The sequence below is a fragment of the Miniopterus schreibersii genome (genome assembly GCF_964146895.1).
Source record: "Miniopterus schreibersii genome assembly, chromosome: 16".
In the NCBI taxonomy this organism is placed as follows: Eukaryota; Metazoa; Chordata; class Mammalia; order Chiroptera; family Miniopteridae; genus Miniopterus; species Miniopterus schreibersii.
Genome location: NC_138116.1, coordinates 28,251,830 through 28,268,954, shown reverse-complemented (window position 1 = coordinate 28,268,954; position 17,125 = coordinate 28,251,830). Strand labels below are relative to the sequence as shown.

The 17,125-nt window shown below is 36.9% G+C and overlaps 1 protein-coding gene across 4 annotated transcripts in view; it reads left to right on the top strand.

The window, feature by feature from the left end:
- NF1 (neurofibromin 1) overlaps positions 1 to 17,125 on the top strand; it is a 191,453-nt gene that overhangs the window by 76,004 nt on the left and 98,324 nt on the right. For 3 of the 4 annotated variants that reach the window (XM_081161369.1, XM_081161370.1, XM_081161368.1), the window contains exons 17-29: positions 201 to 362; positions 1,502 to 1,751; positions 2,432 to 2,505; positions 2,729 to 2,812; positions 9,952 to 10,392; positions 10,773 to 10,912; positions 11,174 to 11,296; positions 11,747 to 11,830; positions 12,545 to 12,661; positions 13,215 to 13,396; positions 13,515 to 13,726; positions 15,583 to 15,744; positions 15,883 to 15,986. In XM_081161369.1, the coding sequence (XP_081017495.1) occupies positions 201 to 362; positions 1,502 to 1,751; positions 2,432 to 2,505; positions 2,729 to 2,812; positions 9,952 to 10,392; positions 10,773 to 10,912; positions 11,174 to 11,296; positions 11,747 to 11,830; positions 12,545 to 12,661; positions 13,215 to 13,396; positions 13,515 to 13,726; positions 15,583 to 15,744; positions 15,883 to 15,986 (2,135 nt within the window). The remainder of the gene's footprint in view (positions 1 to 200; positions 363 to 1,501; positions 1,752 to 2,431; positions 2,506 to 2,728; positions 2,813 to 9,951; positions 10,393 to 10,772; positions 10,913 to 11,173; positions 11,297 to 11,746; positions 11,831 to 12,544; positions 12,662 to 13,214; positions 13,397 to 13,514; positions 13,727 to 15,582; positions 15,745 to 15,882; positions 15,987 to 17,125) is intronic. The other variant, XM_081161371.1, reaches the window with a different exon arrangement.

Here is a 17,125-nt window from a genome sequence, read left to right as displayed (position 1 = left end):
TGTGGAAAACAGAGGCATTTCAGAGACATTGAGTGAACGTATTTGTACTACTGGGTTTCTAGTGAATGTTCCTCAAAGTGAGAGGTGTTGTGAGGAGAGGTTTTCCAGGGTAGTCTCAAACAGGAAGACAACTCATATTAAGTGTTTATTTCTTTTGGTTATCAGTGCTTCAGAAAGGCTTACTCATTTCTTCTTTCTAGCAGGCAGATAGAAGTTCCTGTCACTTTCTATTCCTCTATGGGGTAGGATGTGATGTTCCTTCAAGTGGAAATACCAGTCAGATGTCCATGGATCATGAAGAGTTACTCCGTACCTGTACTCCTGGAGCCTCTCTCCGGAAGGGAAAGGGAAACTCATCCATGGTTAGCAGCAGCTTTTGTAGTTTTCCATATCACCATCTGTGCTCTGTTTTTTTTTTCTGAATGACCTTGAGTAAATTTCAGCTTGGTAATAGCATGGTAGAGAACTACTTAGATTCTAGTTCCATCACAGCTGTTTGTGGAGGCAAGTTCCTAACCTCTGTGACTCAGTTCCTTGGTTTTAAAATAGGGATTTACAATTCCTGCCCTGGAATTGTAAGGATTAAATGGGATCATATGTGAAACTACTTGATCGAGTATTTGACGCTTAAAAGCTATAACTGACAGCTGTAATTAAAACACTCCACAAGAAAGACCATTTAAACCCTAGAAATTTAAAAGTTGTACTAACCTTAAAAAGTACAAATTTACTGGGAGAAAAAGCATTTTGCTTCGTTATAGATAAATGTTTCTATGATTTTTGTTTGTGTGTGTGTGTGATTCCTTTTAAAAATAAATCATAGTATAAGCAAAAAATCAAGTCATTACAGAAGAGTTTCTTTTTCAGACTAAAGCTTTTTTAATCCCTGATTTTTAGTATAACAATATAACAACTAAATGATGTGGTGTTTACAATTGTCTACTTTACCTGCAGAATTTGCATTTGTTTTCTAAATGACAATGTGTCTATTTCATGCTTTGGGGACATGTAATCCAGAATCAAGTATGTCCTCCTACAGTGATATTTAGTTCTTGTTTGCACCCTCATTTCAGCCAGTACTGAATTTGCTTATTTTATGTCTTTCCTCTAGGAGGTAGGTAGAATTTCCTGTGACTTCCTCCTCCTTTGTCATTTATAATTGACTGGGAAGTGGCTTACATTTTTATGTAGGTTTATGTTGTGGGTGTTTTACTTGTGCCCATGTTAGACTTAATCTACATTTCTGGAATCTAGAATAGGATAATACTTAATTTGAAATTGGACAGATAGTAGTATTATGTTGGTCTAAGTTTCATTTCTCATTCACACAAGATATATGGGGCTTGAAAATTCCTATCATGATGAAAGGCAAAAGCTTTTGTGAGATGTTGTGTATATGTCTACATGTCTATATTTATGGTACATGGTTTGTTGCATTGTTGGGTTTTATAAATAAAATCACCTACATTGAAAATACATACCTTCCACCCCTGACTCCCAGGATAGTGCAGCAGGGTGCAGTGGAACCCCACCCATATGCCGGCAAGCCCAGACCAAACTGGAAGTGGCCCTTTACATGTTTCTGTGGAGCCCTGACACTGAAGCTGTTCTGGTTGCCATGTCCTGTTTCCGCCACCTCTGTGAGGAAGCGGATATCCGGTGTGGGGTGGATGAAGTATCTGTGCACAACTTCCTGCCCAACTATAACACATTCATGGAATTTGCCTCTGTCAGCAATATGATGTCAACAGGTAAGTATGGATAATGTTTTTTTCATTCAGTCTGCCTTGAATCACGTAATATCTGATTATGCTAGGAATTTAAGGATGTACTTACTGTATTTAAGATGACTCCTTTGCAAGTTTACAGGGCTAATTAAAAAAGCTTACCTGAAGTTCTTTTCTGTGCAGGTAAGGTGAAAATAAATATCATTTGAAATAAATTGTTAACGTCTCACTGAATTTTTAATGTGATCTACATTTGTTTAAAAACTGGCAGTATAAATTGCTGGCAGTTATAGATTATGTAATTTACTTGACCTGGATTATACACATGGTGGAGCAAAAGTAGGGTTACAGCTGTAAGTATGTGAAACACATTTTATTTTTGTATTATTATTTATTATTGTATTATTTTCCATACGGACCACCGTTAACCTATTTTTACCCCACCCTGTATAATGAACATTTAAACACATTGGCACATGTTTTGAGTAAATATAGGTGGGAATAGCTATTTTAGACTGTGGACATTTGTGGAGTCCAAGTGAAATACCTTTCCTGTGAGGGAGTTAAAGGAAGCGTTCAGCTTTATTGTTTGAAGCGTTCATTCTACTTCTCTTGCTCTGCCTTTTGGGTTGGACTTGCCAGGTTCTCCACTGGCAAGTGGGGCTCTGAGAGTGATAAGTTGATTTCCTATTGTCTTTGTTTAGGAAGAGCAGCACTTCAGAAAAGAGTGATGGCACTACTAAGGCGCATTGAGCATCCCACTGCAGGAAACACTGAGGTATGCCCTTAGCAACAGAAGCATCCCTCCCAGGGCCCCACCCTTAAAAGCCTAATGTTATGTGTATGTGACCAGGAATAGCTTTTGAAGCAAATCTAAGATATGTCCATATTACTAGTAGGATATTATATTTATGACATACACCAAGTTTGAGACCTGTTACTGATTGATTTTTAGCTCTAGGTTTAAAGTTGCTTTCAAGTGGTAATTGCCTTCATTTTAGGCTTGGGAAGATACACATGCAAAATGGGAACAAGCTACAAAACTAATCCTCAACTATCCAAAGGCCAAAATGGAAGATGGCCAGGTGAGTTTGTAAAGTTGATTTTTGTCTATTAATCAATCTGCTAAACATATAAACTTTCCTTCAGTAATCTTTCATGGGTTACTCTTAGTATAATAAGTATATAGTTGTCTTAAGACTGCTACTTAGTTGTGGTTCATTAATTCTGCTCTGTCTAGTGTGGTAGCCACTAGCTACATGTGGCTATTTAAATTTAATTAATTAAAATTAAGTACAATTAAAATTCAGTTTCTCAGTCACACAGTAGCCACATTTCAAGGGCTCAATAGCCCAGATATAAAACGTTTCCATCATTGCAGAAATATTGGACAGCACTGAGCGAGAGATGATTTGTGGTAGAGATTATTTCTTTACCCTCTTTCTTCCTGTTTCTCCATTAAGGTATTTCACAGAATTTTCAGGAAAGAGGCAACAAAGATAGATAAAAATAAATTAAAATTGAAGCAATACATTTTACTATTTTATTAAGTATTCTAATTAAGAAATCTGGTGGGCAGATGACTTGAACCCATAGGTTAAGTGAAGTTTTAAAACTTGGACATTTAATTCATCAGCTATTATCATCTGTTACCCTGGAAATTAACAGTTAACTGGTATTTGTACATATTTTGGTTATAATGGCCGTATTGCTCTCATTATTAGGTGTTTTAGAAAACCTGGTTAGTCTCCTATTGCTTTTTTCTTACCATGCTTAATTAGAACCAGAAAAAAAAGTTATGTTTTTGTGAAGCAAAATGTGTACCTAATATTATTTGGAGATGACACGTGGCTTCAGAATAAAAGCTTTTTTTCTCCCTTTGGTAACTTTTATTGAGATATAGGTCATATATTATATAATTCACCCATTTAAAATGTACAATTCAATAATTTTTAGTATAGTCACAGAGTTGTGTAACCATCACCATATTTTTTTTTTTTTTTTAATAAACCTCAAAACCTTAGCTATTATTCCCTCATTTCCCTCTTTTCTCCTTTCCTCCATGCCCCCTTTGGTTTCCCCCCGCATCCCAACCAGGCAACCATTAATCTACTCTCTGTCTCTGTAGATTTGCCTGTTCTGGACATTTCACATAAATGGAATCATACAGTATCTTTTACTTGGCATAGTGTTTGCAAAGTACATTCATGTGAATCAAAGCTTTTAAAAATAAATTGGATATTCTGGGTTGATAATATTAGTTTCTGACAAAAATATATCAGTGGCTCTTTAAAAATGTATATGGTAATATTAAGTTTGGATTTTTTTTTAACTTTATTTTTTTCATCTTTTATATAGTTTTTTCCTTTTATTTAAACATAACAAAAATCATCTATAAATCTTAAGTGACAATTCAAAATATTAGGTGGTGAACATACCTGTGCAGCCAGCACCTGCATCAAGAAATAAATTATTGCCAGCATACCAAAGCCTTCATTGTGCCTCATTCTACGTATTAACAACCCAAAGTAACCATAATCCTGACTATTATTATTTGACTGCTTTAAACTTTATATAAATGGAGTAATAGAGGTATATTCTCTTATATCTGGCTTCTTTCACTCAACATTGTGTTTGTGAGATTCATCCGCACTATTCCTTGCAGTTGTAGTAAATTCATTGTTATTGCTATATATTATTTCATTCAACAAACACTCAAAAAAAATTTTTTTGACTTTTTTTGGCATTGGATAGCTATACAAAAAATATTTAGTTATTTTGAATAGTGCTGTTACGAACATTCTTGAATGTGTCTTTAGGTGACCATCTGGATGTATTTCTGTAAGGTACATAGCAGTGGAATTGCTGGGTCATGGAGTATGCAGATGAACATATGGGGAATATAAATTGTTATAGCCACTTAAAAAAACAACTGTTCATTGGTTTCACAATTGACTTTTAAAAGACAATATTTTAAAATTAACTGCTATAATATCTATGTAAATAATGAAGTATCTAGCCATTAAAAGCTTTCTTTTTAAAGAATATGTGCCAGATGAGGCAGTTGATCCACTAACAGAGGTCTATTAGTGGTCTCCTCTACCTGCATGAACAAGCAATTTTTCTATTGTGATTGTTCAAATTACAGCCCTTTAAAGACCAAAAGTAGAAAATAAAATGTTGTGCATACTTTTTCTAATTCAATTAGGTAAAAAAATACATATTTTCAAGCACTTAAATATTCAACAAAATTAGATTGTATCAGGCCTGGGCAGAGGTAAGCTGAAAATATTAACATATAATATGATATGATATATAATACATAATATATAGTATATTCATTTAATAACTGAATTCGCTACATCAGAGAATGGAGCAACATTATCAAACAGTATAAAACAAGGGAAACCTGAAATTGTACCAGTGGAGCAACTGAAAATCAAGAAACTTGTGGTAATCCCTTGAGCCCCAATAAGAAGTATATAAATATACTTAACAACCCAAAAGTAACCATAATCCTGACTGTTCACACTAAAGAAAAAACACAAACCTAATTCTTTATGCACCACAGAAGTCTTAGACATAAAAGATCCGCCCAGATTGAAGAACAATGGCATTATCAAAATTTTTATATTTTAGCTTAAGTTTAACTTCACTTAGCTTATTTAGCTTCCTTTATATATGTAATGACAGTTCAAGAATATTTAACTGTAATTTGAAAACAGAGCAATCACCACTATGTATCCCTTGTGCACTGTTGGTGGGAATGCAAATTGGTGCAGCCACTGTATAAAGCAGTATAGAGTTACCTTAAAAAATTAAAAATGGCGCCTGGCCGGGCATGGCTTAGCAGCTGAGCATCGAGCTAGGATCCAGGCGATCTGGGTTCGATTCCGGGTCAGGGCACATGCCCAGTTGCGGGCTTGATCAATGACTCTCTCATCATTGATGTTTCTCTCTCTCCCTCTCCTTTCCTCTCTCTGAAATCAATAAAGATATATTTTTTAAAAATAAATAAATAAAAATGTCCATCAGTAGATGAGTGGATAAAAAAAGCTGTGGGACGTTTACACCGTGGAATACTACGCAGCTGTAAAGAAGAAGAATTTCGTACCCTTTGGGACAGTATGGATGGACCTGGAGAATATTATGCTAAGTGAAATAAGCCAGGCAGTGAAAGACAAATATCACATGATCTCACTTATACGTGGAATCTAAAGAACTTAATAAACTGATGAACAGAATAGATTCAATGACATGGAAGCATAGATGAGACTGATGAATGTCAGAGGGATGGAGGAGGGCGGGTGGGTGGAGGGGGAGAGAGTAACCAAAGAATTTATGTGCATATATGCACAACCCAAGGACATGGACAATGATGGGGAGAGGGACTGGGGAGGGGGAAGGAACAGGGTAGAACAGGTCATTGGGGAGAAAAAGGGACATCTGTAATATTTTAAACAATAATAAAATTAAAAATAAATAAATAATTAAAATTGAAAAAAAAATTAGAAATGGAACTGCCTTATGACCCAGGGATTCCACTTTTGGGAATCTATCTGAAGAAACCTGAAACACTAATTCAAAAGAATATATGCACCCCTATGTTTATTGTGACATTATTTACAATAGCTAAGATCTGGAAGCAGTCCAAGTGACCATCAGTAGATGAGTGGATAAAAAAGCTGTGGTACATTTACACAATGGAATACTGTGTGGCTGTAAAAAAGAAAATCTTACCCTTTGCGACTGCATGGATGGACCTGGAGATCATGATAAGTGAAATAAACCAGTCAGAGAAAGACAAGTACCATATGATTTCACTCTTGTGGAATCTGATGAACAAAATGAACTAGCAAAATAGAGATAGACTCATAGAGAACAGACTGACAGATTGGCTCTGGGTGAGGGAGTGGAGGGATTGAGCAAAAAAGAAAAAAAAACACCTCATGGACATGGACAACAGTGTGGTGATTGCTGAGGGGAGCGGTGTAGGGGGGAGGTAGAGAAGGGTAAAGGGGGGATATATGGTGATGAATGGAGACTTGACTTAGGGTGGTGAACACACAATAACAGTGTACAGATGATGTGTTGTAGAATCGTGCACCTGAAACCTGTATAATTTTGTTAACCAGTGTCACCCCAATAAATTCAATAAAAAGGAATAAGAATGATTATTCCTTTGGTTCTGTTGGAGGGGATCTAATCAAGAGTTCTAAAAAGTGCTGAAAAAAGCAAGACTGTGTGATAAAATATGAACCCTATGAGGGAAAAGGCTTTAAACCTAATGTGAAAACCACAATTACTAAAAAAATAGGTTGGTAATAGTATATTAAATGCTATGAATCTACCACACCTAGTCAATAAGAGTACACAAAATGAACTTTGACTAATGCATCAAAATTTTTAAAATTCCTATTGTTTCCTAAATTTTTAAAGGAACTTCCAATGAATCTCGTTCGAATCTCTCTATAAACCAACATACTAAGGAACAGAGAAGTTTCTCTGCTTCATTTATCAAGCCTTCAGAAAGATTAATTGTGTCATCATCTAGGACTATATCCCACAACAAAGAGTTTCCTTTCTTGCAAACATTATCCAGATTAATGTCTGTCACAAAGCATTACTGTTGAATTGATATTTATGAACTGTGAGCCCTTGACTAAGATGTTCATGGTAAATAGATACTAAATTGGGAAAATATTTTTGGAGATGAATTCATCTGAACCAGTTCCTTTTCCCACCCAGATTCTTCACCATCAAAGTCAGCCATATTCCCCCCCCCCTCAATTTTGCACTGACCTGGGAGCTGCTGCAACTGACATCATTATCACTTAGCATGTGATCATATTTGCCCACTGTGGTGGTGGAGGTAGTGATGCTATGGACCAATAAACTGCTGACAATTAAATCTATTCCCAATAGTCTCCCGAGAAATCCCCAGTGCATGTAATACAAGATTCCTGAGTTAATTGTGCTATATGAGCAGCAATCATTTCCCCTGAAATATGATGTTCTGGGTCTTCAGAGTGTGAACATTTGTATTCAATTATCTACCAATAGCATTGACTCAGTGTTAAAAACCAGGTCCTTTCCTGTTCTATTGCTTGTCCCATTTCTTTCTGATGGGCCATGGGAATTCCCTAAACAAATATTTGCTTGACTTTCTAACTTTCTGTTATGAATATCTGTATCACAACTACTTTTAGGAGGATTATGACCATGATCATCATCTGCAATTTCTTCTTTAAGGTCTCAGTGTCTTCAATGTCTTCTGACTGTACTTCACTGCCGGGGCTCCCTGCTGACTGGCTTGCATGGTTAGAATTCACCTCATTGCTAGATCCATCACTATGTCACAACCTACTGCTACCAGGACCACTATTTCCATCTTCACACAGTTGTCAGTTTCTTCAGAACTTCCTTGCAATGGATTCCAGTGTCTGAGAGTTGCTGTTGTATATGTTTGGTTCTATTAATAAGTTGCTCATCCATTTTAGTGTCACTGCCTCCACTTCTATGGTTTTCACTAAAATATCACTGCTTTGAGGATGGCTACAGGTAACCAAGGCAATGGAACTGCTCTTCTGAGCTCTTCCTCTTTCTTATTTCCAATCAGAAGATTAGCATTTAATAAAGATACAAAAGAACTCTAGATAGCTGAGCCCTAACTGCCAGTGCTGTATTCCATAATGCCTTAATTAATATCGATATCTGTTCAGTTTGAACACTTGGCTCAAGAGCTGAGACTGGATTAAGGAGGTGTCTAAATACTGGATTCAAATTCTTGATGAGTGAAGGAAATAAGTCTTGTGTGTACCAATGACAATGTTTCAACTGTGCTGCAGCCCAAATGCAGTCAGTATGCTGAGTACTCAGTTCCCTTACACTGCCAAAAATGCAGAACCACTTGTCACTGTTTGATAATCTCAGTATGTAAATTTGGTCTAAATATGTGCATTGTTGCTGCTAAGCCAATCTGTAAGTTCTTTTGCAATGGACGTTTCTGTGTCTGATACCAGTGATTAATTATTACACACATCATTGAAAGTGTGAAGTTGATTTGTTACCTGATTTAGTCCAGCCAACCTCATAGTAAAAGTAGGTGACATAAAGTACTTAGCTGCAAGATCTAGGCTTTCTTTATCAAAGCATAATGTTGTATCCAGTGGTTCTTTCACTGTGTTTCACCCTAAGTCAGCCATATTGCAAGCCACACTCTGTCTTAAGTCCTGATCAGAGAGCTTGCTGGAACACCTGATCACATAGGTCCTGAAAGGGATGGTGTGCTGCACCAAAGCAGGGATATATAGCCATATTCTAATAATAGATACAATTGTATTAAATGCATGTGCTATAAGAAATGGCAGAGTTTTTCAGGAGTTCCATATTTAAAGCAATTCTTCATAAGAGAAATGCCATTTTCCTCACAAAACAAACATATGTAAGAAAACAATGTAATGGTCCTTCTCCATCATTTATATCACAGAATACCTCAAATATATTGCTTTCTTGGGTTAATATATTCACCATAGTAGGATGAGTATTATGCTTATAAGCAACATATAAGGTAAATTGATTTGAAAAAATATTGCCATGCATAGTAAGAGTTTTTCCTTCTCATCTGTACTCCATAAATTAAAAGGATCAGAACTCTGGAGATTTCTCTTCGGTCAGATTTCGCCTCAGTGATTTTTTTCCTGTTGTTTTTTGTCTTTCTGTAAGTACAATGTCTTTCTGCATTCAGTGGTTCTACTTGAACCACTTATCTTGATACTCTTATCTTGCCATGCGGAATTACAGTGTTTCAAAGCTGGCTACAGAGCACTTGAACTTGGGCATTCACTGTTAAGTGCTCACACTACTTGGTTAAAAATCTCCAAATGCTATATTCTTTGAAGCAGCATAGGCATTGCTTGTGTGTCCAGGAATTGATATAAGCAAATACTTTGAGAATATGTTCCTTTCTGAGCTGCAGTCCATCACATAGGCTTCTGTATCTGATACTGCATCTCTGTACCACTGCCCTCAATTCCATAAGGCTCATCTTCCCTCAAGAAGTAAGACATCTTGATGTGACTAGAAATGGTGGAGTAAAAAGTTGGATTTTTAAATATAAAAATGTTCTTTTGTCATGGAAGAATTGTTGGATAAATAGTAATTTGTCAAGTCTGTCAGTCAATTTAGGATGAATTTACGTTTCCCATAAAAATTTTGTGTTTAGGCTGCCGAAAGCCTTCACAAGACCATTGTTAAGAGGCGAATGTCTCATGTGAGTGGAGGAGGATCCATAGATTTGTCTGACACCGACTCCCTACAGGAATGGATCAACATGACTGGCTTTCTCTGTGCCCTTGGCGGAGTGTGCCTGCAGCAAAGAAGCAATTCTGGCCTGGCAACCTATAGCCCACCCATGGGCCCAGTCAGTGAACGTAAGGGTTCCATGATTTCAGTGATGTCCTCAGAAGGAAATGCAGATACACCTGTCAGCAAATTTATGGATCGACTGCTGTCCTTAATGGTGTGTAACCATGAGAAAGTGGGACTTCAGATTCGGACCAATGTGAAGGATCTGGTGGGTCTAGAATTGAGTCCTGCTCTTTATCCAATGCTATTTAACAAATTGAAGAACACCATCAGCAAATTCTTTGACTCACAAGGACAGGTAAAGTGTGCCTGCTTCATTTTTTACCTTTCCCTATGAGTGCTTTGTTTGAAATAATGAAGCCTTTTTAGATTATTTAGTAAGATACTGGCATGAACATTCACTCACAGTTTTAAAAGAAATAGCCAAAAATTTCAGAAAAAGTTATCTAATGTGGACCAGTTTGCTTTTTAGGAACTCGCGTGTGTGTGGGGGTGTGTGCCTGGGGTTATGAACATCTTGGGTATGGGTATGAGTCGCTGCATGTATCTGTGTGCCTGTTTGGATATATGCCTGTGGGTGCATTTCTGCATTTATGTGGCATGTAGATCAGGCACCTTCATCTCTCTGTGGTCTGTCTACTGTGCATTGATTCCAGCTGTATTTTGTTCTTCCTATAGGTTTTATTGACTGACACCAATACTCAATTTGTAGAGCAAACCATAGCTATAATGAAGAACTTACTGGATAATCACACTGAAGGCAGCTCTGAACACTTGGGGCAAGCTAGCATTGAAACAATGATGTTAAATTTGGTCAGGTAAGCATTCTGCTGAAATGTAGCAGAAACACATTGGTATTAGTAGTTATTAGTGAAGTAATTTGCCAGCCTTTTCTTTATTGCTCCCAAATTAGGGTGTGACAATAAGGTAACCAGAAGTTATGTGTGTTCTTTTATAAATAAGATGAAAAACCTTGCAGCTTTTATAGGTTTAGTAATCTTACTTAGAGATTAAAGCATTTAGGAAATCTCTTTTGTTTGTATCTGATCATCTCTTTGAATGCTTTTATGTCTAAATAGATATGTTCGTGTGCTTGGGAATATGGTCCATGCGATTCAGATAAAAACGAAACTGTGTCAGTTAGTCGAGGTAATGATGGCAAGGAGGGATGACCTCTCATTTTGTCAGGAGATGAAATTTAGGTGAGTTCTTAAAACATCGACGTAGGGTCTTCTGAATCTTACTATGTTAAATGAAGTACAGAAAAATAGTAGGTACCTGGTTATTATGGGAAGGGGGGTGGGTAGGAGTGGAAAAGAACCATTTTAAGTGTTTTTTTTTCCTGCATGTCTTTTTAAATTTCCCAAAGCTTTGTGCCCATGGCAGCTCTCCCTTTTTCTAAAATTGTACTATCCTTGAGCTAAGAATTTGGTTCTCTTTCCAAACTGATACATAGCTAAGGGCTAACATGGAGGATCAGTATCCAAGTTACCTGTGTTTGGTCCCTTCCGTTAGATTTGTGAGAGTAATATCTCTTAGAAATTTGTCATGTTGCCTGGGTGATTTGGTACATTGTGTGCACTACTAAAAAAGGTGTATGTGTGACTTTTAAAAAATTGTTTGCTATTTTCCTTTTCTCTACCATTCTGTAGGAATAAGATGGTAGAGTACTTGACAGACTGGGTTATGGGAACCTCAAACCAAGCGGCAGATGACGACGTAAAATGTCTCACAAGGTAAAAAAGAGATTGACCTCAAGTATCAGCAGGTTTACTCTAGGCATTAGTACTACTGCTTCGCTATAGCTATTAGACATATATTTTATGTGTATTGAAATTATTTTTCTGGATATCAAGTTTTTGCATTTGAATTGTATGTATATAGTTTTTAACTGAAAGACTAAAAAAAATGTGAGAGTGTTATGTTTGGAAAGTTAGTGCTGTCTATTTAGGAAGGATAGTGTAACAGTTATTGGAAAATAAAATATATAAAGCTTTATATTATATTTATTTTATGATTAGATACATAAGTGTATTATTTGAAGAACTTAATTGTTTTGAGTCCTTTTAAAAACTAATTGATTAAGTTTGCTCTAATGATAAATACTTATTGCCACATATCAGAAAATAATTAAGCACCCATGAACTGTATAATAATGATTTACATGTATTTCTTTGGCCAGGGTTGGTTTTGTAGTGCATTCTTTTGATTTAAGGTAGTCATTTTGCCAAGATTTCTTTGTAGAAAGTTATTATCACCCTCTCCTAAACTTGAAATGTTTTTGCATTCTGGGGTCTGCATATTAACTCAAATTATTTAGGTTATCCTAATAATTTGTTTAACGAAATAGGTAGTTCCTAAAGTTTGTACCTGTTAAGAAGTTTATTTGAGGGGACCGTGGAGTGGAGGAACCTGAAAGACTTACAGTCTTTAAATATCTTTTTCTGTAGAGATTTGGACCAGGCAAGCATGGAAGCAGTAGTTTCACTCCTGGCTGGTCTTCCGCTGCAGCCTGAGGAAGGAGATGGTGTGGAATTAATGGAAGCCAAATCACAGTTATTTCTTAAGTAAATTTCAGTTATCAAAAACACAAAGCCACAAAGTCCCACACAACCAAACAAAGAAAGTGTAATCAAAATGATAAATGATTATATTTAGAACATGGCCATCATTGCTTTGGTGTTATGGTCATGGACGGCTGTCTCATAAAATACAACACATGCATGAAGCAATATGCCCTGTGACAGGAGCGGGGTAGGAAAACAACTGTGTTTTGTGGTTTTTAAAGAAAATTATCTACTCAGTGAATTTTTTTGTTGGCAATGTAACTCAGATCTCCTGTTTGGACCACTAATTTTATATACTAAATATTAAAAGTGATACACTTACATTGCATATTTTTGGTGTTTGTGCTGTGAACTATGTACTGTGCTTTGTCAGGGTAAAATCATATTCAACAGAACACACTTCATAATGAGCCACACTGGCTGATTACCCTCAACACTGGAGAGACAGAGATACTCAAGACTCACTCATGCAATACTCATGTGATTTCAGAATGCTTAGTTTTCTGGTTGATGTGGCTTTCTCTGTATAAGAGTCAGTCTTTTTATTTCTCAGGTATTTCACATTGTTTATGAACCTTTTGAATGACTGTAGTGAAGTTGAAGATGAAAATGCACAAACAGGTGGCAGGAAACGTGGCATGTCTCGGAGGCTGGCATCACTGAGGCATTGTACAGTCCTTGCAATGTCAAACTTACTCAATGCTAATGTGGACAGTGGCCTCATGCACTCCATAGGTGAGATAAATGAGAGCTTCATTTAGAAATTTAAAACTTAGAGAATTGGGATATAAGGCCAGTAAAATTATTTCAACAAGGTGATGTTAGTAAATTTGCATCTATCTGTCCATATCAGGTTTGGGTTATCACAAAGATCTCCAGACAAGAGCTACATTTATGGAAGTGCTGACAAAAATCCTCCAACAAGGCACCGAATTTGACACCCTTGCAGAAACAGTGTTGGCAGATCGGTTTGAGAGACTCGTGGAGCTGGTCACGATGATGGGTGATCAGGGAGAGCTCCCTATAGCTATGGCTCTGGCCAATGTGGTTCCTTGTTCTCAGTGGGTAAGTTCATTAAAAGTGGGAAAGAAAAGTGCCTGCTACATAGCAGATGGTTTAGAATTCATTTGTTCAGTGAATGTTAATTGAATGAATGGCTGAAACTTTAGAGCTGGAAGAGACTTCAGATACTATTTGAGTGGTTTTGAGCTGTGGAGAAGTGGTTGGAGCTTCTATTCCTCACGAGCATTCTTACCTTAAGTATGAGGATGTTGTTCCTCACACTTAAAGTAAAATTCAAACTCCTGACTTGTCCCACTGAGAAATTCCATTTAAACACTGATGAAAAGAAAATTAAAACCACCGATCTGGTCTGGTGTCTTTGTATACTAAATGGGATAATTAGTGTTAAATCTCATATTTAGTTGTAAGTAATGCAAGAACTAGGATTCAAGGCTTGTGCCTATTTACTATCTCAAATTACAACTTTTTTATAATGCATTGTACAATTTTTTAAAATTTAAGCACTCTTACTTGCATTTGAAATTCTGATGTTATGCGTTTTAAACACTGAATACATAATATGACTTTTTGACCTCTTAGTAAAAATTTTCCTAAAACCATACCACTCTTAATAATATATGCTAAAAATTTGGGAATGGATTTTGCTTTCCATGTTAAAAAGCTGTTTAGTTTATATTGTACCAAAAATGATTTCAGTTTAGTAGATTATAACTAATTAGGTAATCTGTCATTTCCTGTAGATTTATTTCTGCTTAAAAGCTGTAGGATCTTACTCCTCATACTTAAAAAGTAAAACTCAAACTCAAACTCTGACCTACAAGGCCGTACCCAGCCTGGGCCCTACTCATCTCTGACATCATCATATGGCATTTCCCTTCCTGTTCACCAAGCTTAAACCACGCTGACTATGAAGCGTGTTAGGGCTATTTGCACGCTCCAGCACTCTTGCTGCTGCCGCCCCCGCTGTCCGGAAGGCTGCTTCCCTGATCTCGTAAATGGCCAACTTCGTGTTCTTCAAGTCTCAGTTCAGGTGCACTTTCTTAGGTGTTTTCTGACCATTCAACCAAAACCACACCCATAGTCATTGTATCACATTACCTTGTTATATTTTCTTTGCAGCATTTATTCCCTATGTGACGTTAATATGTTTGTTCGAGTACTTATTCTAATTCTGCCAGAATGTGAGCTCCATGAGAGCAGAGACCTTGTCCCCTGTTCTCTCTAAATCTCGTCACAGAATGTGTGGTTAAACAGTGATTTATTATCACATCATTTTCCTTGAGTGTACCCAAAAATACTTGACCATGGGGAATCATAAGGGTTATCAACTAGGAATTAGCCGCCCACCCTCACTTTGTACATAAATCTTGCTAATCTCTTGGTTCTGGATGCACCAGGTCTATTTCCTGACTTCTTGCAAACTCTGTAGTCTTTTCATTTTTGTTGTTTCCCTGACTGGCCCATGTTCAGATTTCACTAGTTTCTCTGACCATATGAGAAGAGAGTAGAGTTCTTGTGGTCACCAAAGTCTTATTCTTGCTCACTTGTTTTCTGAGAAAATCATCTGTGTATATCAAACTAAACTCTTTGCCATCATCTTCTGTTTACTCTTTCATTTTGTCACACAGTTTAAGCAGAATCTGGATTTTTTTCCATCTTCTGTTAAAGGTTAGGCATCTCCTGTCTTTCATCAATTAGTCCTTAGAATTAACAGCTAGGTATATAGGAATATTCATCTATTATAGACATTTGTACACAAATAAATGCCAGGGAAAAAGTAATCAGTCACCATTTACCTCAGTTTAGCTTGTGGGTGTCAATTTTGGATTTGCCTTTCGGTTTCCTGGGTAAGAAAAAATGGGATTGTTCACACTAACACAATTTTGTTTTGTTCTCAGGATGAACTAGCTCGTGTTTTAGTGACTCTATTTGATTCTCGACATTTACTCTACCAACTGCTCTGGAACATGTTTTCTAAGGAAGTAGAATTGGCAGACTCCATGCAGACTCTTTTCCGAGGAAACAGCTTAGCTAGTAAAATAATGACCTTCTGTTTCAAGGTTTGTATCCATTCATCTGTTTTTGTGCAGAGGTATGCCAGACAATGATTATGTACAGAATGTACAGAGCAGAACGTCATCTTTAATGCAACGTACTTGGATCACACATAATAAATTCCTGCTTGTGTATTTCTTTAGGTATATGGTGCTACCTACCTGCAAAAACTCCTGGATCCTTTATTACGAATTGTGATCACATCATCTGATTGGCAACATGTTAGCTTTGAAGTGGATCCTACCAGGTGTGTCATTCTTTCATCTCCAGGTGCTCTTCATTTTTTCACTACCACTACAATGGTAGAGCCTTGCCCTCACAATTTCTCCTTTGATTCTTAAAATTAGTCTTTAATTATGAAAGTTACATGCAAATACATTTTTCTTAAAAACAATTACAGTTATCATTAAAGGTGTCTTTGACTAGCACTTAGAGAGATTTAGCGCTGTTACTGCTTTAACCTATTCTGTCCCTTTTCAGTGCACTTGCATATATATGTAGTTATAGAAACTATATATTGTAATGTGAGTGCTTAGTATAAATGGTTACACACTGATACATGGTTTTGCAACTTAATCTTTTTAACTGCAGGACTCTGGAGTGATGACTTGAGTGTCCCAAGCATTTATGTAATATGTAAACTAGTATATAAGTAAAAATTACTAGTTAAGAGATTGAAAACAAGTATTTATTCAGTACTTGCTTGGTAACTATACTAGTTTTTGAGGGCAGAAAGATGAGAACTTTCTTCAAGGAGTTTACAGCTATGTATAACAAGCAGTTATAAGTAGTGAGTTTCATAGGGGATGTGTTTTGAGAGTTCAGATTACGCCATTTGGGGAACTTGAGTAAAACTTTGTGGATTTGATAGCCATTGGGTGAAATTTAAACCCCATAAATAGGCAGGATTATTGTTCCTGTGTTATTGATGAAAAAAATAGAGGCCCAGAGAAGTTAAGTGTCTTGACCAAGGCCATAGTGATCAATCAGTAGTGGTAGAGCTGAAATTTAAACCTAGTAAGTCTGTCCTCTGAATTTCTGCCTTTACTCACAACACCAAGACTTCAGGGGTCATATTGAATTAGCAACACTGATTGAATGGGGGGAGTAATGGAGTACAGCAGGCAAAGGTGACATCACAGGCCACCAGATGACTTGATTGAGACAGTGATGGTGCCATTGACAACATGGGGAACACAGGGTAAGACAGAAGAGTAGGAGGACAAATCACTTAACTTTGGGCAAACTGAATTTTAGGTACTGGTGGGAGGGACACCTAGCAGTTGGAAATATCAGACTGGAGCCCGGCCTGGCATGGCTCAGCGGTTGAGTGTCGACCTAGGATCCAGGTGATCGGGGTTCGATTCCTGGTCAGGGCACTTGCCT